At 58.1% G+C, this 25,586-nt stretch overlaps 1 protein-coding gene across 2 annotated transcripts in view; it reads right to left on the bottom strand.

Annotated features, from left to right (window-relative positions):
* Nucleotides 1-19,577, bottom strand: part of ZFPM1 (zinc finger protein, FOG family member 1) — a 31,692-nt gene extending 12,115 nt beyond the window's left edge. For both annotated transcript variants that reach the window (XM_082769754.1, XM_082769755.1), the window contains exons 1-3: nt 19,329-19,577; nt 5,364-5,495; nt 3,628-3,723 (exon numbers count right to left, since the gene is read on the bottom strand). In XM_082769754.1, coding sequence (XP_082625880.1) covers nt 3,628-3,723; nt 5,364-5,495; nt 19,329-19,368 — 268 coding nt within the window. In that variant the 5' untranslated portion in view covers nt 19,369-19,577. The remainder of the gene's footprint in view (nt 1-3,627; nt 3,724-5,363; nt 5,496-19,328) is intronic.
* Between the last annotated feature and the right edge of the window lie 6,009 nt (nt 19,578-25,586).

The raw sequence follows: 25,586 nt of genomic DNA, 5'->3' as shown, positions 1-25,586 counted from the left end.
TCCATGTCCCCAAACCAGGACAAGCGTCCCCATCCCCCCTGGGACAAATCCCCAGCCCTGCCACCAAACATCCCGCTGCCTTCTGTGCCGGCACGGGGCTTGGCTTTGCTTCCAGCAGGCACAGGCTGGGCAGGGGGGCTCCTCAGGACCCTAATTTCTCCCCTGCGCCCCCCTCTCTCCCCGGCAATCTACCACAACCCCGACTATCTGCCGCTCGGCCCGGCTGGGGATGATAAAGAGAAATAGCTGGAATAATTTTTCCCACCCACACATACCAGCGCGGAGGGGAAGGGGGAGCGCGGCGGGGCGCGCGGGGCTGTCCGTCAGGACGAGCCGTCCCCTCCTCGCCGTGCCCTGCTCGCCCCGATAATAAACCTTGAGGTTTGCACACAAGCTCCAGGCTGCGAGAGATTATTCAGACAGGAGTCACGGCGCAGATAAACACAACCGAACAAGAGAGGGAGGCGAACGGGAAAGGGGAGGGGGGGGGGAGAGAGAGAGGAAAGGGGGAAAGAGGAAAAAAGTTTGCAGTTTTACTCAGATGCGACGAAAAATAATAATAATAAAAATTCCCCCCCGCCGTGTGCTGGAGCTGGCGCTGCACGTGGTGGGCGGGCGAGGTGGGATTTGGGGTGCAGGGGGGAGGCAGAGCTGAGCATTGCTTTGTAAGGGACCCAAAATCGTTGTCGCAGCTTGGGGACGGCGAAATAAACCCCCAAAAAAACGAGGCAGCAGCGGGATGCTGGGGCTCAGCGGTACCAAAACACCCACGGGGTCCCCGAGCGCTGGCACCGCGGAGAGGGCAGCGGGCACCGTACCTGGGCGCCGTGGCAGCGTGGGGGGGGGGGATGTGGGCAGGAGATAGATAAGGCCCCTTTGGTGCGGTGGCTGATCGCTATCGGCAGCGGCGTGCCAGGGAGGAGGCGGGGGCGGCTGCCCCGGGGTCGTGGTTTTTGGGGTGGGGGACACGCCAGCGGTGCCGTGAGGTTGAGGCTGTGCCGCTGTGGGGTCCCTCCCTTCCTGCAGCAAGAAGCTTCGTGCTACCTGGCCTGCCAGTGGGGATTCTCTGGTGTCTAGTATTGAGGTTGAGCTGCCCGGCCCTTGATCGTGGCTCTGCTCTCCCCGTGCCAGCACCAGGTTTGCAGCATTTCACAGAGCATCTCGCTGTGCGCCTCCAGGACATTCAGCTGGGCTCAGGACAGGAGGGGACAGTCCCACGCCCCCAGCTCTCCCTGCTGGAGAGGAGCCGAGGCCGCAGGTGCTCCCAAAATCCTCATCACGGGCCCAGCTCCAAGGCAAACGACGACGAGTGGGAGAGATGGAGAGCTGGGGCAGGGGAGAGCGCCGATAATGGGATGGTTTGGGGGACGTGAGTGGGTGCCAAGTCCCCCCTCTGACCCCACTCACTGCTGGTGGGCACAGGCACTGGCGTTCCCTTCCCAGCACCTCTTCAGAAAGTGTCCAAAAATGACACGAAGCCACCAAAACCGTGGCCGGGGAGCAGCCCCACTCCGGCACGGTCACCGAAACAGCCCCGCACATCTGTAAACGCTCCCAAGTTGAGGATTATAGATTATGGTATCAGCTATTTGCATATCAGAGCTGCGAGCAGCCAGCCCACCCTGGCGAACAAGGTCATTGCAAAGATAAAAAAAAAAAAAAAAAATACTCAAAAAAATACTCCTCCTGCCCCACGGGGCCAAGGAGACCCAGAGAGAGTCCCCACACGGTGCTGCAGCGCGGAGGGACAGCAGCGAGGGGACGGGGGGGACATCTCCGAGCTGCTGTGCCACCCTGGGGCCTCATGAACCCCTTGGAAAAATATCCCAAGCTGTTGAGCACCCGCAGGGCAGCGTGCCCACCGAGCACCCATTACACGTGCCCGGAGGGCAGGGGGTTTGCAGACCCTAAGCACAAAACCCCCCGGCCCCCCGAGACCCCGCGGGGCGCGAACAAAGGCGCCCGGGAGCAGCCTTGCGCCCGCCCGCGTCCCCCCCCACCCCCGCCACATCTTCGCGGCTGCCATTGCTGACATACGGCGGATCCTGCCAGATAAAAAGAAAATTCAGGCTGCTCAGAGTTTCCCTTTTTGCCAGCTCCATCCCTGATAAGTGCAGAGCCTGCAGAGCGCCTGATAGACGGGCTATCGCGGCGGTTGGTGCGAAAGGAACACCCTATCGCTGCAGCATCGCCGGACCGCCATCAACTCCCAGCCACACAGAAATTAATACCACTCCAATTACCAGAATAGAGATGGGCTGGGAGAAGGCGATAATAAAATCTCTTTTACATAAAGAATGCAAATAACCCGCGCTGGTTGAGGGGGGAAGGGGAGGCAGGGCCGGAGCGGAGGCTTCGCACCGTGCGCCGCTCGTTTTGGGGAGCCCGCGGCGAGGGGTCCGGCTGGGCAGCGTCCTCCTGAGCACCCCGCTACGACCCCAAACGGTCCCACTTTTAGGAAACCCTGAGGTGGGAGAAGGGGATGGAGCTGGAGCTCGCTTTGGCCACGCAGATGGGCTGGGAAGGTTTGCTTTTAGGAGAGGAAGAAGGTCCCCAGCGAGGCATCGCGCCCACGGGGATGGCAGCGCAGGAGCCCCGCGGTCACGGGGACAAAAGGCCGGGGAGCAGATAAAGAGGAGCTGGAGCCTCGCAGCTCCTTCCTGCCGGCCGTGCAGGAAGGGATGAGGATTATCAGCGGGGCCGGCGCGTGCTTCCCCTCGGCTGGCACGGGATGGGGAGCGGGGCCGGGCGCCCCATCGCTGTCCCCCACGCCGTGGGGATTTCGGCAGCTGCCGGCACACGTGCGCTGGCCGCCGGCCCTTCCCAGGGCTCTCCAACACCCAGCCTGCCTGGGTGCCCACGAGGACGCAGCGTGTCCCCCCCAGCCACCCCCATCACCGGGCTGGGATCAGCAGCGAAGGGCGATCGCTATCCAGCACCGAGGTCACCCCTTCCCGTCATGTGCGGCGGGGAGGAAACGCGCTGCTGCCAAAACGGCCCCCAGGGCTGCCGAGGGGACACGGGGGCTGCGCAGCACCCCCGGGGCAGCCACCGGAGCCCAAAAGGTGGCACGTGCACCCGTCAGGCTCGACGTGCTGCCGCCAGCCCCAGCGGGCACGTGCCCGCAGCCCCAATCTGCGGAGGAGCCCCGATCCTAAACCCATCGGCGCGGAGGTTTGGAGATAGCGGCGCGATAGGGCGCGGGGCACCCACACGGCTGGCCGGCCCCCGCGCGGAGATGCCAGCAGGGAGATAGTTGGCTCTATTCGCTGCTTGGGGTTTTGATAAGCATCACGAAACCACTCGAGCTTCACTCTTGTGGTTGCCAGGATGTGTGCGAAGTGGCCTCGCCAGCGCGTGGCGGGGCAGGACAGAGTCCTCCCCGCACCGGGGCGCGCGATGTCCCCGTTGCCTCCAGCCCAGCTGCTCCTGGCGTGGTTTTTACAGACCCGAGGGATGTGGGAGAACATCACCATCACCTCCTGCATCTCCTGTCCCAGCAGGAGTCTTGGTGCTCGCAGCGTGCCCAGGTCTCAGCCCCACGACCCTCCCTGGAGGAGAACACCCCAATGCCTCCAGCTGCTGCCCGCTCCCAGGACGCAGCACGCTGACCGGCCGGGGACTCACCTGGCCCATTCCAAGAGTTTGGCTCCTGTGGGTTTTCTCCAGGATCCGGCTTCTCGGGCTCCTTCGGACTCTCCGGGACATCTTTCGACTCTGCCTCTGCAGCAGGAGAGGGGAGGCACAAGGTCACACGTGGAGAACTTCAGAGGCAGCCGCGACGCACCGGGGCGAGGACGCACACGGGGCTCGCACCCCAAAATCGCCAAACCATGGCCACAGCCAGGCCCACGTGGGGTCCCCACGGACAACCTGGGGCACCCAAAACCCCAGGTGCCCCCCATCCCACACCAAAGGGGCCACCAAAACACCCTGCCAGCCCCGGGGGGCACCCGGCTCTGCCACCACCCCCTCGGCACCGAGCGCCCCGCGCCACCCGGTTCGGTCCCGCTCCCGTCACGGCTCTATTTGTGGCATACTCATAGCAACTTGATAACAATTATTTTTCTCCATTAACTGCTGTTGGAGATGCAGCAGATAAGGCCTATCTGCATATGACAGTGTGGAAGATTAGCGCCCAAAGTACATGTTTGCCTTCGCGTCCCGGGCGGATAACCAGCGCGGAGCCCAATCGATAGGCGCCAGAGCGAACACCCAGGGGTGACGTCACCGGCATTGGAGATTATTAATACAGGTGATAAGCGGGATGATTAACATCAAATAAATCAATCACCGGGTATAAAAGTCCTATTATTTTTGGCTATAAATCAAAGTGCCTGGCATATTGATTTTTATCCATCTCGCTGAAAGCTTTAGTGGCCGTTATTGCTGCTCGGCGTTATCTCTGCTATCACCTCTTTATCAAGCCAGGCTAGTGCCAGGTGCAGCTCCGCGCCCGGGCTCCCAGCTCCCTCGCCCCCAGCCCCGCTCCCCCATCAGATAACGCTCCCCGTGCTGCCGAGCAAAGTTTGCCTCCGGCCACCCCTGCCCTCCTGCCCCGACCCCGGTCCCGTTGGGGCCCCGGTGGCCGCACTGACCCCGCGCTTTTGGGGTTCGGGCGCTTCCCGGGAGCCTCAGCTCCTTCCCGGCCGGCTCCATTAGCCTTGCCCCGCCGCCGTTATCTCGCAGGGCGCTGCAAACATTAACTGATTAGGATTTGCCCCCACCTCCACAGGAAGGAACTTAAAGGATATCTGGGGACCGTGGCAGCCCGGCCCTGAAATGCGGCCGTCCCCGGGGTGGGGCGCGGAGCGGCGGCAGGCAGGCGGCGGCAGCGCGGGCAGGAAGCAGGCAGCAACGGCACCGCGGGGGGCTCCGGCCCCAGCCCCACCAATGTCATGTCGGATGCCAGCCTCGAGGGTCCCTCCGTGTCCCCACATCCCTCCCACGCAGCCATCGAGGGGGGTGAAAGGCGCTGGAATGGATTTGGGGTGATGGTGCTTGGTGGTAGCCAGCAACCCAGCTCACCTTTGGCTTCCAGCAGCCCCATGTGTGACCCCCCCAGCAGGTTCCTGCCCCTGGGATGGCTGAGATTGCTCCTCCCTGTCCCCATTTCCCCCTGCTGGGGTCCCCTCTGTGCCGGGGAAGGGCCACAGGAGCCCATCAAAGAGCATCCATGCTCCTGGCCATCATCCCGGGACCACGCAGAGCAGCGGGATGGAGCACCCAAAGCCCACCTGGGTCTTAATTAATCCCCTGCTAATGATGGTGCGGGGAATGCTTCATTAGCTAATTAACACCAAACACCAGCAGCTGAGCCCATGCTGCGGGGAGCAAATGGAAAGCCCTGACGTGCTGCTCACCTTCACTGCTGGGGGGGCTGGAGGCGTCGTGCTCGGCAGAGCCCTCCTGATCCGAGGCAGCCCCTTCCCTCTCCGAGGGGCTCTTCTGCCCTGCCGGGGCGTCCTCGCCTTCCTCCATCGCTCCCAGGGAACCTGCGAAACACAGAGGGGTGGTCAGTGGGGTGGCAGAGCCCTGGAGCCCTCCCCAGGCAGGACCCTGCTCGCTTTGAGGGATGCTCATGGACAGGGACACCCTACAGCTCCGCACGGCACAGGAAGGGTGACCCCACACTGCCCAGCATGTCACTGATGCCCCTTGTCCCCTTTCTAATGGGGTTTACGGAACCACTGCCTTGTTTTAGGGTGTCCCCAGGCGATGCTTGGTTCCCCCCCAAGACGTGGGGCTGGAGGAACGAGCCCCAGAAGCGAGTGGGGTCCCCGTTGCGCATCCCCCACGGCATCCCCGCACCGGGAAACGGGGAGCGCGGGGCGGGTGGGTGCGGGATGCGCCGCGGGTACCCCACAGCCCTCGGCACGCTGCCATTGCCATGGCAACTCAGCATCCCACGGGGCCGAGAGGAGGCAGGGAGGGAGGAAGGAGGCCGGCAGGCGACTCGTGCCGGCACACGGCGGGCACCGAGCGGCCAAGCCCCCGGCATCGCCCCGGTGCGCACCGGGGCAGGGGGAAGCGCGGCGGGCGGCTGCGCGCAGACCTCAGCCGCTCTCTGTGACTCCAGGCAGGGATATTTACACCGGGAGAACAAAGGGCCCATAATCTATACAAAGCAGACAACAATGAGCGTGAATAAAGAGGCTGCCGGAGAAGGGAAGGCAATTTATTCTAATTCTGCTAATTTCAGTTCCAGCACAATTAAAAAGACTCTGATAATATTCAGAAACAATCGCCGGCTAACAAATCGTTTCTCTCGCTGTAAATGAAACATTGTTAGGCTAATTTTTTCTTTCACGCCTTCGCGGCTCTCGGGCTCCTGATAAAGTTAACCCAACTCGTGCCTGCACTGCCAGCACGGGACGGGACGGGGATGGGGCCGCGCCTGCCACTCGCCCCAGGGTGCCCAACTGGGTGCCCCATGGCACCTGCCACCCTCCCCGAGAGGTGATGGGGTGGAAACTGATCCTATAAAACCTCGTTGGTGGGTAATGCACCGGCACAGGGTGCCCATGGGGATGGGGACACGGGGGGACAGGTGGCACCCGCGCCGGCCACGTGCACCCAGTCCCATGTCACCAAGGATGCGTCCCCACATCCAGCGTGCCCCTGCGAGCAGCCCTGCCCCAGCCCAACCATCCCCAGGGGAGTAAAGCACCACGGCCAGGCAGGTTAGAGGAAATACTGGCTATTTAAAAAAAAAAAAAATGGGAAAAAAAAAGGGAGAGAGGGAGAGCGAGCGGCGGAGCAGGGAGCAGAGCGTCATTTCTCCGGGATTGCTGGAAGCCCTGCACAGTTATCACCGCACACAGCCTCCCTCGGCTTGCCTGATCTGTCTATTCTTCATTAAGCAAATACGCTGAAATGGAAATGAAAACATAATAGCTATTTGATTTTCGGCGAGATATTTTGCATATTGGTTCAGTGCTGATAGTGGAATTTCATCAACTCCCTTTTTTCATGCTTTAAAACTGAATTACCGAGGCTGGCTTTACAGAGAGGGGAAGAGCCAAAAAATGCTCTGGTCCAAGATACTCCGCTTGGCGATTAACTCTTCTTCCTCCTCCCTCCCTTCCTCTCTCTCTCTCTTTTTTTTTTTTTTCTGATAACAAGGAGGGATTTTTTCTTTTTTTAAATGACAGCAATTGGAAGAATTGGCATTAACCGCAGGCGACGCACCCAAGTCGCTCGGGTGCCGGTGGCGGGGTGGGCGCAGCGATGGGTGCCAGCGCCTGGCCTGGCCCTTCTCCACCATCACTCCCCTCCCAGGATGGGGGCCAGGACCCCCATATCCCACCACCAAACCTGCACCCACATGGCTACGTCCGGGCGCTGAGCCCCAAAACTGGTCCCCAGCAAGGAGGGGAGCAAGCGGCCGTGCGCCCTGGCGAGCGCGACGGCTCCGAGGGGCTTCTCCAGCATTGGGAAAATCACCATTGCCCAGGTAATGATTTGATCATTCCGCTCCAATTAAGGTTCTCCCAGCACAGGAACAATAAACCTTTTCTCCATGCCTTGCACTTATCTGGTAAATTAAATAAAAGGGGAAAAAAAAAAAAAAAAAGAAAGAAAAAAAAAAAAGGAGGGGGACTTTTCCAGGCTGCCAAGAGAGAGACCCTGGACGCTCCAAAAGCAGGCATGCAGACAAGAGCAAAGCGATAAGAGGCCTCGATAACAGATAGAAAATAGCAACAGATCCAGACTTTCCCACCAGCTCTGCGAGCGGGGAGGAGGAGGAGGAGGAGGAGGAAGAGGAGGAGGAGGAGTCCCGTGGAAGCGGGTCCCGGCCACCGCCCGCACGCTGCCAGCGCCGCTGTGACCGCGCGCATGTGCGAGCTGGGGGTGACCCGCGCTCGCTTCTGCTTTTTTTCTTTTTTCCTCTTCTTTTTAATTTTATCAGCACGCATCAAAGTCCAGGAGCTTATTTTATTTATCTTCTTAAAATAAAACGGATCTGCCGCTGCCAAGCAGGACGACGGCGCTCGGCGAGCTGGGGGCTGAAGGCTGACCACGTCCCCACGCCTCGCGGTGACCGCAGAGCCTGGGGCTGGGGGAGCACCACGGTGTCCCCTCGGTGTCCCCCCCGTGCCCATACACCCCAGGGACCTCCCTGGTGTCCCCAGCACCCCGGTGTCAGCGCTTGGCACAGCAGGACCACGGGTGCAGCCATGGGGCGAGCTGCTGGAGAGCAGAGAGCCGCCCTATTCTTCATCTCCACAGCATCCTTCAAACTCCTCCTCATCCCTACGCTGACCCCGAAGTCATCCTCAAATTAAAACCGCAACAAAAAAATCCCCAATGGACCAGCTGAGGCTCACCACCAGGTCCAGGTGGGCCCAAAGCAGCGCTCCTGGTTTGCAAACCCTCCGGGACGCTCCCTGATCACGTCGCAAGCAGGGAGACGGGCTTGGATAGCACCTCTTTGGGGTGCCACAGCTGCCTCGAGATCCCCAAGCTCCCTCTTTACCCCCAAACCAGCCCAAAATTTACGGACAAGAGCCAAAGGGCTGCACTGCCAGCAGGTGTGCCCTGGGAAACCGATCCTCAAAGAGGGGCACCTCCACTCCCGGCTATGGCATCGCCAACTGGAGGTGCCCAAACCACACATCGGAGGCGCCCAAACCATATACTGTGGTTGTGCCCCCCCTCCCAGCAAAGCCCCCCCCCCCCGATTCTGCAGCGATTCGGCCAGGTCCGGCACAGCCCGGGGATTCCCCAGGGTCTCGTAGCAAGGTTGGGCTGCGGCCGCCCCGCAGCGAGCAACGCCCGGGGAGCAACCTGGGCTGCAGGGCGATCCAAAAAACCGCCGCTATCTGATGGGCCAGCGGCCCGTGCTTCTCACCCAATTTTTCCTGGTACTTATTAAGGTTTCTCTTCCAGCAGCCCCGATGTTCTGCGTGGCCTCGGGTGCCCCGGGCAGCACCGGAGCGGGGATGCCAAGAGCCCCAGCCGAGGGCAAACGAGGTTTTGGTGGCTGGGAAATGACGCGAGTCCCCAAAGGTCACGCTATCCAGCGGGTTATTTTTGGCTCCCTTTGGCCGATCTTTCCCATCTCAACCTTACCAAAATTACAACGTATTCCGTGGGGAAGCCAGGGATGGAAGCAGCGGGAGGGACCTTCCCGCCCCGGGGACCCTGTTTTGGAGGAAAAACGAGCCTTGCTGAGCGCAGAGCAAAACTCTCCCCTATCAGCCCCGGCGCAGGTTTGGAGCAGCATCCCCCCTCCGAGATATCAGCATTTTTAATATCAACCCCATGCACGGAGCTGATAATGTTGGGGCCAGCCCCAGCCGTACCTATCTCGAATTAGGAGCCCTTTTCTATCGCGCCCAGATAAACTCGCCCCGCGGCTCTTCTGTGTTAAAAGGGTAAGGAGAAGAAAAATAGTCGGGGAGCTGCTAGGCGGAGGATTTGATAGTTTGTGATCATTTTTTAATTATAAATTATGATTTCGGCTTAATTTACCTGGAGGGACGGATGCTGCAATGGCTCACGCCTGCGCCCCGGGGTCCGCGGGTGCCGGGCAGCGGCACCCCCATCCTGAGCATCCCTCCCCAAAAACGAGCAGCCCCCTTTGTTGGGGGGGGGGAAAGAAAAGCCAAGCGGAGAGGCAGAGCCTGAGAAAAACCAGCCCTGCTGATAGGGGAGAGATTGGTTTCAGCCGGAGCTGCTCCCCCTGCCAAGTCCACATCCTATCTGCGCGGGGTGCAGTTACTTAACATTCATCACCGGCTGAACTCTGTAACTTTATCAGCGCCCGAGCATGGCGCCATCGCCGGGCCCAGCCATTCCCGGCGCTCAGATAGGTCCGATAAACTGCTGATAGATTACAGGAGATTGTTTCACTTCAGGGGACGCGATTACTAATACTAATAGCGAGGGAGCCCGCATCATATCAAACAGCCGCCGAGGGGAGGGGGGGGAGCGGGCCGCGGGGGGCACGGGAAAATAATGAGAAAGAAAATACAGGAACAATGACAATGAAGTGACTTTACGTTTCAGATGGGGCCGATAGCGCCCTGATAGATTTTAAGAGAGGAGAGCTTCTAATAGAGCCGTCCCCGGCCCCGGCGCATCAGATGGATAGGAGCAGATTGCTGCACGGAACGGGGACGCGGCTCGGCAGAGCCCTGCCTGGCTGCTGGAGGGGACTGGGGGGGGGAAAAGTGGGGGTCCCTGCGTGGGGATGGGACCCCGGTGGCTTGGGTACAGCGGGGAAACTGAGGCAGCACCCAGCAGGGCGCAGGAGGGGATGCGCGACCGAGGGGTGCCCGGCACACACGGATGGGATGGTGCAGCCATGGCAGCCCCCCTGCTCCAGGGGGGGGCGAACAGGGAAGGATCCAAGAGGATCCTTGTGAAAGACCCAAAAGAATCCTTGGGAAGGACCCAAAAAATCAGGATCCGAGCAGGTGCACCCAAAGCAAGCTGCTCCTGCACCAGCTGCCTCGGCTGCTGGTGGCCAAAGGGACTTTTTCTGGGTGAAAAGCCTCAATTCCCAGATTTCCCCTCCAACATAGGGTAACGCTGTTCCATGGGGAACAGGGCCTTTTTCTGGGTGAAAAGCCTCATTTCTCATATTTTTCCTCCAGCGTGGGGTAACACTGTTCCATGGGCAGCCTGCATGGGGCCCCAGCAGGACGGGATGCTCACTGCCGGCACAGCCCCACGGACACAAGGTGAGGGCGAGGCCAGAGGTCAGGCTCTGTGCTAATCCTGCGACAAATTACCCCGGAATTACCCCGGAGATCCTCACCGGAGCCGGCCCCCACCTCTGGCTGCTGCTCGTGGGAAGCGCTTTGGGTCGCCGACTGGCGGAGCTGCTGCAGCCCCGTGAGCCCACCCCAAAGCAAAAACCACCAGCAATGGACACAATTTTGGATGGATTTTACCCAGTTCTGAAGTTTCCGTGCACAACAGCACCTGGTGAGGACACAGACAGAGGGACAGGGACACGGGTGGTGCTGGATCCATCAGGCAGTGATGCTCCAGCTGGGGCTCCCTGCTGGCTCCCAGTCCCCCCAGTGCACCCAGTGCCAGCTTCCAGCACCACCCAGGACCGGTGCCGGATCCGTGGCCACCAACACAGGGACGAGCAGGGATGGGGGGGCTCCGGGAGCAGAAAACACCCCTCGCAGGGCACGAGGCAGTCTGTCTGCAAGCAGCAGGGCAGCCTGCCAGCACCGAGCCACGGGACAAAGGTCACAGGAGCTGCTGGCCCCAAAAACCATCACCGGGGCTCCTACATCCCGCTGGCAACCCGTGCCCCGGTGGGTGCAGAGCCCCCCCAGCACCCTCCACAGCCCCCCAGCTCCCTAGGGGCAGCGCTTTGTGCCCAGCTCCACCAATAACGGGTTTGTGTCTGTGCAAACGCGCGCGCCTGGGCTGCCTTTTTTTTTTTTTTTTTTTTTTTTTTTTTTTTTTTCCTGTTCTTGGCATTTTGGTGGAGCGAGATAAGAGTAAAAAACAACAGAGCTGCTCGGAGAGTGAAAAAGGGAGATAGATAACGCAGATACCGACTCCTACACAAAACAGTCCTGGCTTTATCGCTGCTTTTTATCACAGTGCCTCTAAAAAAAATAAAGAGAACAGCCCAACTGGAATGGGGCAGCGCATTAAAAAATGAACTTTATACTGTTTGCTCTTTAGTTTTATATTTAGATGAAACAAACTTAGATTCTTGCGGTCGATACCTTTCCGAGCGCGAGGAACCAAAAAGTCTGGGAGCCCCATTTGCTCTGGCAGGGCCGATTGAAGAACCTCAAGGAAAATTTAGGAAAGCGCCCGATATGGGTGATTTTTGGGGTCCTTGCCTGCCCTGCCTGCTCCCATCACCCAGCCCTGTTTGAGGCCACCGGGCACAATGGCTGGAGCCTCTGTAAGCTGGGATGGGACATTTGGGATGGTTTAATGAAGCACAGCTCGTGCCAGCAGGATGAGGCCGAGCCCAAAGCATCCCTGCAGGGCTGGGTGTCACCATCCCTTGGGGCTGAGCCCGTCCTCTGTGCTCAGAGCCATGGAGTGACTGGCACTCGCAGTAAAAAGCTTGGAGAGGGACCCTGGGGTGCAGAGCCAGCAGCCCTAAGGCTGCAGAAGCAGGTCGAGAAATGCAAACACCTCTCTGAGCATCCTCATGAGCAGCTGTGAGACCACGGGGGACAAGCAGGGGACAGGAGGAGGGTGCTGGGGTGGCACCGTGAGCACCAAGGTGGCACCGCCACGTGCCACAACCCCACGGCATCACCACGGCTGGTGACACCAAACACCCCCAGGAGGTGCTGCGAAGCATGGCACGAGCAGGTCCCAGGTGGCCGAGGGTCTCCGTGCCACCGTGGGGACACAACCGCCTGTGGCTGCACCGAGTGGCCACGGTATTTTGGGAGCAGGAGGCACGGAGCGGCAGCAGGACTGGTGGCAGCACCAGGAGGTGCACAGCCCCACGTGCTTCCAGCAAACCCAACGCACATAAACCCATGCAACCCGGCCCCGCAGCCCCAAAAATCCGCAGCACCCCTCTTTCTGGTCCGTCCCTGAGCAAGAGGGAAGGGAAAAAAAAAATAATAAAAATGGACTGGAGCTTTTTTCCCTCCCCTCGCACTCCCTTCCCTACCTTCTTTTTGAAAAACATAATTTATCTGTGTATTATCAAGAAATCCAGACACTTTAATCAGTGAGCTATGAAGTCAGTATTTCCATTCTTATCTAGCGGAGGAGTGGAAATGGAGAGCAGATAGGCAGCTCCGAGCCGGGCCGTGGTGGGGAATGTTAATGGGAGGAGCGGCAGAGCCATTGGCTACCGAGCCGCTGCTATCGCTGCCATTATCGGGGCGTTATCGAGGCAACCATCGCAGCGCAGTAATGGGGCCAGTTCAACTTTCCGCATTATCATAGGAGCTGCAAGTAGCACGAGAGGCCTCGCCTGGGAGACGGAGCAGCGCGCGAGCGGCCGAACTTCCCGGTGGAGAAGGAGAGGGGAAGGCACCGAAAGCAGGAAAAAAAAATTAAATAAAGCTCCGGGGGTGGGTGATGCCGCCCTGCACAGGGCGCACGCCGCGTGCTGGTGGCACCAAACGTGCCACGGGGATGTCACCGGCGCTGTCCCCGTCCCACACGTCCCCGAAATCGCCGCCCGACCCCCCGCTCGGAAGGCGAAGACAATGCGGCCGCGTCTCATCAGCTGCGCAGATCGCGGCGGCGCGTTTCCTCCGCGCGCCGCTGAATGGGAGATGTCAAGAAAAATATGTCGATGTGAGAAAGGGGAGATAAAGAATTATTTTGGAGGAAAAAAAAAAAAAGAAGAAAAAGCCGTGGAAGGCTCTTATCTGGAGTGACTCATAGGCACACACTCCTTAACCCTACTGCGGCCCAAGGTCAGCAGTTGCATTCCTTTCGGCATTTCATCCCTTCCCAAAAAAACATGTTGCTACAGGAACAATGAGGAGCCTTCACTGCCGCGGCAATCGGAAGAGGGAACTTTATTACCCCCGAAACACTTGAACTTTTCTGATAAAACACGAAGCAGGACATCGGCCTCGCCAAGCCGGAGCGTCCAAAAAAGTCCTGAGTCAGGCAGCAAAAACGGTCATGGGACGTGGCACAGAAAAAAAAAAATAAATAAGAGCTTGGCCTTCTGCTTCCATCCGTGCTCCTCTCCGCGGGGAGGGAGGAAGCCTCCTCTTCCCCCTCCTAGGGATCAAACCCAAGGTCCTGGGTGCCCGCGGGATGCGCAGAGCTGGCCAACAAGAGTTGGTGCTGGGTGCCAGAGGCATTTGTCACTTTTTCTTCCCAAATGCAGAAAGCCAGAAGGTTTCTCTGCTCCTGCCATCCCCCTGCAGTGCCCTGAGCCGTGCCTTTGGGCTTTCCCTTCTCACCACGTGGGAAAATCCAGGCTGGTTTTGTTCCACGGCACCACCAGAGCTTGCGTTTTCTGAGGCTGCAGTGGGAACAGCAGCGGGCAGGGCAAGCATCCTCCTCCCTTGCTCAGAAAGGGCGTATTTGACCCCAAATCCACCAACACCACGAAAAAGACGGCAGCTCCATCCCCAGGCTTCGCCAGCACCGCTGATCCCAGTTTGGGCACCTCAGGAGCATCGTCATTGTCACGGATGGGGGTGGCACTGACCCCATGGATGGGAGCACGGCTCCTCTGCGGGATGCCCCAGGGACGTCCCCATCACCAGCAGGCAGCAGAGGCAGACAAGGGCACGGTGATTCCTTCGGGATGCCACCATCAGACGGTGTCCCCGGGGCTGTCCCACCTGCAGCACGGCGCAAATCTCCTGCGGCACCCCCGGGGGAAACCGCTGCTCCCTTCCCAGCCCCGAGCGCCGAGCTGGCCGCCTCGCAACTCGGCGAAAGGGGAAGCTGCAGCTTGCTCGGTGGCCTTGATTCACGAAGGGAAAACACAGACCTTGCCCAACTGCACGAGTCCGGAGCCAGAGCCCCTCAGCCCCAGCAGGGGCTCCCCGTGGCTCCCTGCAGCCCTTTGGGGACGTCTCCATGGGGGTGGAAGAGCAGAGGGCACAAAGGGCAGCACCCATCCATCTCCCCACGGGCCCTGGAAGCCGAGCCCATCACGACCAGGATGCTGTTGGCAAACAGATTTTGCTGCGCTGCCACCCGGACGGCATCCCACGTGCAGCCAGACCCGCTGCTGGGGGCTTTTTGGGGAGAAACAACCCTTTAACAAGGGGAGAAACCCTTTAACAAGGCCTGGAGATGGGCACGCCGCGAGGGGAGCACCCACGGGGCATCCCCTCGTTGGCACAGCCCAAAGACTTCGCACCACAGCGATCAAATTGCTCAGGGGGACGCAGGGATGAGCCACCCCCTCTGCCCCCAGCCGTGGGGACAGCTCCTCTCCCACACCTGGGGCCCATCGGGACACACGCACCCAAACCCCTGGCAGATTGGTGACCCCACAGCGGCTCCGTGGGACCCCACAGCCCCTTCCCACCTTCCAGCATCACCCATTTTTGGTTGAACCCCTCTACCCAGGGGCTCAAACAGGGGCTGTGGCCCTGCTGGATGTGTCCCACCCCCATCAGAGCATCACCACCTTACCCTGGGGACCCCCCCACACGCCACGGGGACACCCCAAGGACCACGATGGGTCCTCCCCATCAGATTCGCATCCCAAGGAGCCAACAGCAGCGGCTGCGGGGGCAGAGGTGCCACGGGGCTTGGCACCCGTGCCAACACGGCTGGCACTGAGTCACGGCTGGCAAGCGCCTCCGAGGGGCTTGCACAAGAGGGGAGGGGCTGGCACGCAGGGTGGCAAGCACCCGTGGGAGCAGGACAGCCACGGGGGCCGGCCCCGGTCCCCCGGCATCGCAGAAAATACCGGTTTTGGGAGGCCGCCCCTGTCCTCGGGTCCTCCCTGCAGACGAGGCGGGGAACCCTCCCCAGCCAGCGGAGCAGCCCAGGGGGGGAAAAAAAATCCGCCACCCCAGCCAGCCCAACGCCCACCCGTCCTGGAGCATCCCTCCCCGGCAGGCACCCGTGGGGGAAAGCGAGGCACGGAGCAGCGGAGGCTGGCGGTGGATGGAAAAGTGCAGCAGCAGGGGAAAAAAAAAATATATTTAAAAAAAAATATATAAAATAAATCAGAAAGCGGAGGTAGTTAGTCACCTGCACGCTACCGAAAGGAAAGGACCGCTCAGAGAGCAAACAGCAGGAGAAGAGGGCAGGAGGCGTGCCGGGAGGATCAAAAGGCACGGGGTTACCACGCCGGCACTAAAAATAGGCTCTGGGCCGGCTACTGTAATCTTGACAAGAAATGCACTCCGGCTTTCCACAAGCACCCCGCTCCCGGGAAGGATGGCTCCCACGGCCCCGGCACGCAGCGCCCGCAGGCAGAGCTGAGCGAGGGAGGGGAATAAAAAAAAACAAAAAAAAACAACAAAAAAAAAGCACGCACACACAAAAAAAAAAACACCCAAAACACACCACCGCCACCCCGTCGAGAAGGAGGCAGGGTTTGAGCAGCGCAGATCTCGCCCGCTATCTGACACCATCTAATAGCAATTAAAAAAATATCCCCACGCAAAAATGTGACTGCGCTGCAACCCCCCCCCCCAACAAAAAAAAAAAAAAAAAAAAAAAAAAAGAAAAGAAAAGAAAAAGAAAAACAACAGCACCCAACCACCGCCGTGTGTTTGCTGCGCGGAGCAGGACGGGGCGATAGCGATCGAAAAAGAAAGTCAGCCCTCGAACTAATGCAACATCTGTAGGTGATAAAAGGCGCTGAGGAGAGCTCGGCTTCTACACCAGCCTTGTTTCGGAGCACCAGCATGTGGGGGGGGGTGAATAAAAACACACCCTGCGAAAGGAAAACACACATGCAGCTGCCCCCCATCAGATAATTAGAGCGCCTGCATTAATCACATTTGCAGTGGAACAAATTGTTGGAGCCCTTTTGCCCCTCTTTTCAGTGTTTGTTATTGTAGCGAATCCTGCTCCAGTCTGGTCGGGAGAGATAAGTGGCCCTTATCTCCCCTGGCAATCTTTATCAGGATGGAGATCGGGCCTCCGCGCTTATCGGGAGCTCAGATCTACTCTAGCTGAAAGCAGAATAGAAAGGGAAAAGAAAAAAAAAAGAAAAAAGAAAAAAAATAAAACACACAGGCAGGCTCCTGCAAACTACTACAAAAATGTTCGCTTCCAGTTAATTTAGGATGGGGGGGATAAAAAAAAACAAACAAACAAAAAAAAAAAACAACACAAAAACCAACACAACACACATGTATTAAAACAACAGCACCCGGCGAGAGGCACATCAGCAGCAGGAGATCAATCTGCGGCTTATCAGTTCCCCCATCTGAGGACCCGGCGCTGTGAGCGCACGCACACGCAGCTGCCAGGAGCCTCGCTCCTCAGCCCCGTGCCCGCGCTCCCCTGTTTGAAGTTAATAAATATAACAGGCTATCGGGGCGAGAGATCAGCTCCTGCTCTCTATCAGCCCCTCGCATCTATCTACCAGCAGAACAAAAGGCAGAAGAAGAAAAAAAAAAAAAATAAAACAAAATTAAAATAAAGCAGCAGCAGCAGCTGCAGGGAGGCTGCTGCGTTTTCAGCACTGCTGATGGAAAAGGGGGGGCTGAGCCACAACCGCCCCCCCCAGGCACGGTCCCCTGGGGTAGGTATCAGGCATTTGGGCCCCTGCAGAATGAAAAAGGTTTTGGCACCAGCTGAAAAGCCTGCGGGGAGCTGCCAGCGGCTGGCAGAGCCCTCCTGCTGCCGGGGGGATCCAGGCAGCACCCTGCATCCAGGAGGGGGGCTCAGGACCCCCTCCCCAACACAGCCATCCCCGGGGAAAGTCGCTGCGTCAGGAAGGCTTGGGCACAAAAAGCTGATGGAGAAGGTTAAAGCAGCTGGTTAAATATAGTCCAGGGTCTGATCTTTGTCTTATCGCTCTTGGCGATCGCCCGCTCTCCCTGCGATCTCCCCTCCGAGCCCTTATCGGCGCTGCTCATCGGGCTTCAGAAAAAAAAAAAGAAAAAAAAAAAGAAAAAAAAAAGAAAAAAAAATATAATAATAATAAAAAAAAAAGAGAGATGAAGACAGAGAGAGAACATAGCGTCACTGAGGAAAATAAAATAAGCAGATATGAATCTGGAGGAGGTTTTAATGCTCCAGCCGAGATGATAAAAAGGATAGACTTTGTGGAAACAGGTCCGGTCTGTACATTAGAGGAGTCTGGTTACCAGAGCCCTGATTCATGCATACTTTCCCTCCTCAGGAGAGAGCAGTCGGAGGCAGCCGAAACGCGCTCTCGCGGCGCTCCACGTCTCTAATGACTGTTTTCATGTTGACACATACAGGAAGGGTTCCAAGCTTTCAGCTTTTAATCAGTTTTGGCCATCGCTGGCGGCCTGAGATCAGCCTCCCACTTTATCATTTCTTCACATCTCGGCAGAAAGCAGCCGGGGAAGGGAGAGCCGAGCCGCCCGCGCCCCGCCAGCGCGCCCGCCGAGGCTCAGCGCCCCCCGTAGCCCCCTCTGCCCCCCTCTCCGTGGGCTCCTCGTGGCCGTGGCACGGAGCCCACGGGCCGGCAGGATGCTATCGCCCCATCGCTGTCGTTACTGGGGCTACCGGAGAGGCTTCTCCTGGTTTTTCCCCCAGTTGGAGCTCGCGTGCTCCATCGCCACCAGGGATGGAGCCGCCCGCACGAGGGGCTTGGCTGCCCGGGCACGGGGAAGGAAAGCCACGGAAATCAGGTAAAAAAGGAATTATCCAAAAGGAAAATAATAATAATAAAAAAAAAAAAATCCAGGAGGCAGCCGGGACTATTTTTAACTCTACCCGGGTAAAAGTCTAGCTGAGCTTTATCACCAGAACAATCACCCCAGGCAGGGAAACAGGTAGGTGCAACTCAGCCTTGCAATTATTTCAAGAGAAAGATAAAGCTGTATTATCACATGGTGGCCAGCCTTCCCTATCCTCGCATCTCGGCCTTATCGGCAGCTTCGATCGACTCAAGGGGAAAAAAAAAAAAAAAAAAAAAAAGAGAGAGAGAAAAGAAAACCAACAGAGAGGAAGGAGGGGGGTAAAAAAAAAGAAAAAAAAAAAAAAAAGCAACCAACAGAGGCCGGCACCGAAAAAACTTCCAGCACTTTGCCCAATTTCTTGGAAGACGCAGCGGCACATCGCGGCATCGCGCTGGTGGGCACCGGTAACGGGGCTCTGGGGGGGTCCTGGAGAGACACCCCCTGGATCCCAATCCCCCCCCAGCCCTAAGGAGCCTTTGGGTGCCGGGGGAGCCCCCACGGAGCTGGGGGAGCCCCGTGGGGGACGGAACCCCCGTGGGCGGCCCCGGGGAGCCCCGGCCCCGCTGCGGCTGAGCGGCGGGCAGGGGAGATAAGATCCCAAATTTGAGGCCGTCCCGACAGAGAGATCTTTATCGGGCCGGGACTCGCAGAGCGGAATATTTGTGAGCTTTATCGGGGGCCCCCATCGGGAACCGGTACCGGAGGAGCCACCGAGCTGGCGGGGAGGGGAAAAAAGGGGGAAAAAGGGGGAAAAGGGGGAGAAAGGGGGAAAAAGGGGGGGGCGGCGGGGACGAGCTGGGAATGGGGAACGGGGCAGGGACGAGATGGGGAAGGGGGACGGGGAATGGGGTCGGGGAATGGGGATGGGGAACGGGGATACGGAACGAGGGGGGGGGCGCAGCGGGCACAACCGGGACCGGGGCTCCCGGGGGAGGACCGAGGCAGAAGGGAAGGAGCAAGGGGGGGTGTGGAAAAAAATAAATAAGAATTAAAAAAAAGCGAGGTGAGGCAGCACCGGGGGGGGGGGGGGGGGAAACCGGGACTCACGTTTGATCTGCCGGGGGTTGCTCTGTTTCCTCCTGGACATCGCTCGGCGGGGGGCGAGCCCGGCGCCCCGGCTGGCTGCTGGGCGGGCGGTGGTGGTGGTGGTGGTGGCGGCGGGTGGGTGCTGCTGGTGCTGGGGGTGGTTTTGGGGGCGGCAGCGGCGGCAGCAGCCCCCCCCCCACCCCCCGGGGCTGCTCGCATCGCCCGCCCGCCCTCCGCTGCCGGGGCCGGGCCGGGGCCGTGCGCGGCGGAGCGGAGCCGCCGCCGCCGCGGGATTTTTCTCAATGGGGCGCGAGGCCGCCTCGAGCCCGCCCCAGCCCTCCGAGGGGGCGGGGCCGGGCTCCGCCGAGGCTTCTCATTGGCTGGCGGCCGCTCAGCCCCGCCCATCTGTTCCCAGACGGACACGCCCACCGGATGGCGTAGCCGGCGCGCGCGCGCGCCGCGTAAAGGGGCGGGGCGCGGGGCGCGCGGCGCGGAGGGGGCGGGGGGAGTGGGGTCGCCACCCCCCCCCCCATAGGGGTCCCATTTTTGGGGTCCCCGCCCCCCTGTAGGGTTCCCAAGGTCCTGCTGTGAGGCCTCAGCCCCCCCCCCAGTTTGGGGTCCTGACCTCATTTTGGGGTCCTCGGAGCATCCCGTAGGACCCCAGCCCCCCCAATTTGGGGTCCCAACGTCAATTTTAGGGTGTTCAGGGTGTCCTCTGTGACCCCAGCCCCCCCAATTTGGGGTCCTGGCCTCATTTTGGGGTCCTCAGAACATCTCCGTGACCCCAGCCCCCCCAATCTGGGGTCCTGACCTCATTTTGGTGTCCTCTGAGCACCCTCTGTGACCCCAGCCCCCCCAATTTGGGGTCCCAACATCAATTTTAGGGTCCTCAGAGAGTCCTCTGGGACCCCAGCCCCCACAATTTTGGGACGCAACATAATTTTAGGGTCTTCAGAGTGTCCTGTGGGACCCCAGCCCCCCCAATTTGGGGTCCTGACCTCATTTTGGGGTCCTCAGAGCATCCTGTGGGACCTCAGTGCCCCCCATGGGATCCCAACCCCTCCCTGGTTGCCCCTTTTGGGGCGCACCATGAGTCCTGCCCCCCCCCCCTTTTGGGGTCTCCAGCTCCCCTTTGGAGCCACCAAGCTCCCCGAGGGACCCCAAACCCACCTGGGACCCCCACCTCGGGGTGCACAGAGGGGCCCTAGCACACAGGGGACCCCATCCTGCTGTGCCCCGTCCCCCTCTGCATTGGGACCCTTGGGGTGCCTGCAGGGTGCTGCCCCCAAATTTCGGCACCCCCCCAGTTCCCCTTCTTCCTCTCCCCCTGGCCCTTCAGATCCCACCATGCGAGGAGCCAAGACCCATGGCCAACGGGTCTGCAACCAGAAAATTTCTGCTCTCAGGGAAAACCAAAAAAAATGGGGCCAAACCCAGACTTGGTGTGTCTGGGGGGGCTTTGCTGGGGCTGCTGCTCCTGGGACATTGCAGGAGCCCTCGATGGCACAGCATGGCCATGTCCCCTCTCCGTACACCACTGAACGCTGGGTGTGCTTTTTTATTTTATTTCCTTTTATTTTCTTTCTCATTTTTTTCCTCTATCATTTTTTTTTTCTCTATCATTTTTCCCCCTCTTTTTTTTTTTTTTTTAAAGGGTTTTTAATTAGCTTCCTGTTTCAATGGTGGGATAATGAGTTTTAAGCGGCACATGATTCCAGTAAAGAGGTCAAGCCGGCAATGAGGATGTCAAAAGAAATTAAGTTAGGAATTAAGAAGAGTTCCAGGGGTACGAGAGAAACCGGCGAGGGCGGGCGGTGAGGTGGAGGAGAAGGGTTTGCTCTGTGCCCGCTGTCTGCCCACCCCCAAAAGTCCCAGCGAGGCGTGGGGGGTGGTTTCACCTCGTTTGGCCCCGAGCTGCAGACCTGGAGACCGCCAGAGCTCGGGGCTGGTGGCTCAGCTTCCAGCGCCTTGCTGCTCCCTGCCACGTGCGTAACGTCACCGAGTGCCCACAAATGTCCCTGCGGGGCCGTGACACCGGGTGCTGCCCGTCCTCTGCTTCGGGTCTGCTCGGAGATGAACCCCTGGGGCATTGGGGGCTCCGCTCCCCGAAGCCACCTTTGGGGTTTTGTTTGTTGTTTTGGGGTCAGGGCGCTGGGGCTGGCACCCTTGGGTGCATCCCTGCACCAATATCAGGTAGCCGAGGGCGCTGGCTCGCACCGCATCCTCCTGGGGATACCCTTCAGTTCATGGGATTATCATGGGATAATAGAATATCTGAATGGGAAGGGATCCAAATGGATCATTGAGTCCGGCTCCTGGATCCCCAAAGGACCACCAAAAATAAGAAAAATAATAAAAAAAATCAGACCAGGTGTTACAACGCACGCCAACAAACACACGGATCCGTGGGGCTACGGTGGGGGGCGAGCGGGCACAAATGGGGTTGGGCACCAAGTGGCTGCCTCTCACCCTGCAACGAGCAGCCAAAAAACCCTCAAACCAGCCCAAAAGCCCTCAAACCCACCAAAAAACCCCTCAAACTAGCCAAAAAAACCCTCAAACATGCCAAAGGCTGCCCGCAGCACCAGCCCTGCCCCAGGGACGAACAGGTTGCAGTCCTCACCCTTGCGCATTCCTCGCCAGTGTCCTTTTAATTAGCTCCTTGGCACCCTCCCAAGCCCTCCGAGATCCCCCCCGGGGCCTGAGAATTTGCAGTCCCTTCAGAAACCATGGGGCTGACGGCCGGAGCCGTGCTGTGGGACCCTCCCCGAGCATCTCCCCACCCCATCGCCCCGCCTGGACACCCACGGGTGCCCCTGCGTGGGTGCCACCCGCCGTGGCGCGGGGCCGGCTGCCGGTGACAGCACCACATCTCCTCGTGGGTGGCGTTTTTCTTCCTCTCCCCCCCCCTCCTCCCTTCCCCATCCCGTTGTGTTTGCGGAGAGATTGTTATAGGGGAACAGAATAAATAGCGTGTTTTCCCGAGGAGTGAATTACATGCCTGCAGAGCAGAGATAATGCGCCGGCAGCCGTTTCCCCCATTGTGCGCGAGGTGACATCTTTTTATGGAGCTGTGTACATTTGTATTAGTGCCAATTAATCTGGGGCGATATTATTAGAGACGCGGGGAGAGGATGTGTCGGCGGAGGAATGTAAATGGAAAAAGCTGAGGCGCTGCCTCGGCCATATTTTAGGGCCGAGGGGCGGGCGGCAGCGGCGCCGGGCACCCCGAGAGGTGCAGGGCACCCATGGGAGCTGTGCCGGTGGGTGGCACAGCAGGGCTCTGCCTGGGGCTGCGGGAACAGCTGCAAAAAGTCGGATTTTAGGCTTTGTATTTTTGTCCTAAAAGGGAGGAATTGCATCCGGGGTGCCCCCGCAGGGCTGGGTGCCGGGCGGGCCCTGCCACCTACCGGTGCGCGCAGCTGGCCCTGCTGCCACTCGTCACCTGCTGCCAGGTGGTGGCAGGGCGCAAAGAAATGGTGCCCCTTGCTCCTGGGGGGGCGTCAAAGCCCAGGGGAAACGTGCAGACAATCTTTCCCAACCCCATGCCCTGCTGAAAGCCCCAAATTCAAGGCTGGGGTTTGGGTTGGGCTCAATGATCCTTGGGGGTCCCTTCCAACTCAGGGTATTTTAGGGTTGTATCATCTCTTGGAGCTGTTTTTTTTTGTTGTTGGTGGTGGTGTTTTTCTTCTTATTATTTTTTCCTATTGGTTTCACCCCCAGGAAAATTCCCTTTGCAACCCTCCCCAGTTTCCCCGGCCCTTACAGCCACATCTCCAGATCTGGCACATGGGGAGCACTGCACCCCCATCCCGCTCGCTTCCACATTTTCAATTCGCACCCTTAAACTCGTGCAGGAGGCACTGGGTGCACGTGTCCCTGGCAAGGGAGATGTGGGGGCCAGGATTTAAATGCCTGCTGTGCAAGGAACGGCCAGATTTGACTCAAGAGCAACAAAAAAATCTCCAGCCCCTGCTAGCAGCGTGACAACCATGGTGGATCCCGTTATCCGCCTGGCACGGCGGAGAGGCTTAAAGCACCTACAGCTTGGAAACTTGGATGCAGGGCTTAGAAGAAAGGGCAGCTGGGTTTGGGGGGGAGCTCTAAGAGCAAACAGCAGCTGGAAAAAAGCCACAGCAGCGAGGAGCAGCAGGGCTCATCCTTCCTTGCTGGCATCACGCTGGTGGGGGCCTTGCAATCTGCCAAGTGTCAACGTCGATGCGCGCGGGAAAATGCAAGACTCAGCAAACTCCGGGGCTTTAGGAGCTGATGGAGACTTGGGGGGGATTTTTTTTCCATCTCCCAGCTTGGAAGGGAAAAGGAAGAATTAAATATTCCAGCTGTGGCTTTAGCAGCTCGGGGAGCTGCAGGGAGGATGCTGGGCTGGTGCTGGGGCTCGTGGCAGCGCGCAGGGGGAGCGGTGCCTGGGGTGGGCATTGCTCAGGGCACGCAGGAGGAAGGTCGGGGCTGCTTCCAAACGGCATCCCCGCACCTTGCCCACCACAAACCTGTTGCTCCCGGTGGGATTTTATCCTCCAGGTGCCCTCGTTACAGAGCTGGGGGTGTGGGAGAGCTGCAGCAGCAAACCGGAGTGAAATACTCCTCTCCCCGGTAGGGCTGCAGCCCCGGTGAAATATAGGAGAGAGAAAACATAAAAGTCCCATTTCCAACTCCATAATATTTCCTGCCAAAACAAAGTAAAATGTGCTGCTTTAAATTTTCTGCAAAATTCTTTTGAGGTTATTTTTTTCCCTAAATTAAGCCATACTAATTATTTTCAGCCGCTTTATCTCCACTCTGCAACACACCAGGAGGGTGCAGGCGGCAAGCATTTTAAGCCTCCATAAACAAAAGAGTAGTTTGGAAAATAATTCTATCAATTAATCAAATTAATCCTGCAGTTTTAGTTACAAGCCCCAAGTGGCAAGGATTCTAGCCCGCGGTTATGAGCTATCTCTCATTGACAGCGTTTAAATGTTATGATTGCAACAGTAATTAAAGAATATAATATGCCCGGCTTTGTGTCAGCCTCCTACCTCCAGACCTCAGCGCGGCGCGGCAGAGGTCAGCTCGAGGACAAATTGGGGCTGACCAAGCTGGGCCCCCCCCCGGATAAGGCACCCGTGGGGCTGTGCCACAGCCAGGGTGTGAAATGCCATGGGGTGCTTGTATAGGAGGAAGGGAAATGTTAGTAGGGTCTGATGGCCATCCCGTGGATGTCCCCGTGGTGGGGACCGGGGTGTGAGGATGCTGGGGATGGGCACCGTGAGATGTGGGCACCACCCACACCAAGCCCTCCTGCAGCTGCTTCCTATGGGACACCACAAAAATGTGCCAAGAGTCCTCCTGCGGCACCGGCAGCATCGTGGCCGGGTCAGGAAAGGGGCCAAGAACAGGGCTGGGGTCGGGCTGTGCCAGCACAGCTGGGGAGAAGGAGCCCACAAACGCCACACAAGACAGGGAAATTCTGTGAAAATATTGGAATATATTTGAAAAGATTAATCAGGTATGATTTTACAGTACCACCCCATATTTTCATCTCATACTTTATTTAACAATATTAAAGAGGCACTTTAAAAGCACACATACAACATCATAAAACGGCGTTTCCTGCTCTCTCTCTGCTTCTCTGACAAAATATCAAAATAAAAACTTTTGACATAACACATTGCACCCAAGGTAAATTACCTACAATATTTTTATACAATACGAAGAATCGTAAAGGTACATATTAACAGAATAAAGCCTCTTTTTTTTTTTTCTTTTCTTTTTTTTTTTTTTTTTCTTTTTTCTTTTTCCTTTTAAATCTGAAACAAAACAAAACAAAACAAAAAAAAAATTGCAGGACAGACGCAAAGTACTCTGACTGTTCATATCACATCAGTGCATTACTTCACCTCCTTGACTTGGGAGTATTTCAATAGTATTTAGTTATCTTCCATGTCCTCGTTTGCACCTGAGATTACTTTCCGGTTCAGAAGTTCGGTTGTATAACGTGCTTGTCCAGCGTGACGTAACCTTCGCGACACTACGGAGTACCAGCATACAGGATTTTCCCTAACCTTTGATTTTCCTGCTTTGTTTTCTCTTCCAGGTAACGGCTACTTCCTAACGGTTCCCTTTTATTTATTTTATTTCATTTTTATTTATTTTTTTTTCGATCAAGGAAGTCTGTATTCACATTACGAAATAAGAATAGCACCAGTAACTGCATAGTAAAAAGCGGATACCTATATAGCCACTAACTCAATACAGTAAGATAGGTTTAGAAGTTATACC

This window comes from Aythya marila (genome assembly GCF_965140915.1).
Source record: "Aythya marila genome assembly, chromosome: 12".
Classification (NCBI taxonomy): Eukaryota; Metazoa; Chordata; class Aves; order Anseriformes; family Anatidae; genus Aythya; species Aythya marila.
The sequence above is the reverse complement of the archived record's forward strand: the minus strand, read 5'-3'. Positions and strand labels throughout refer to the sequence as shown.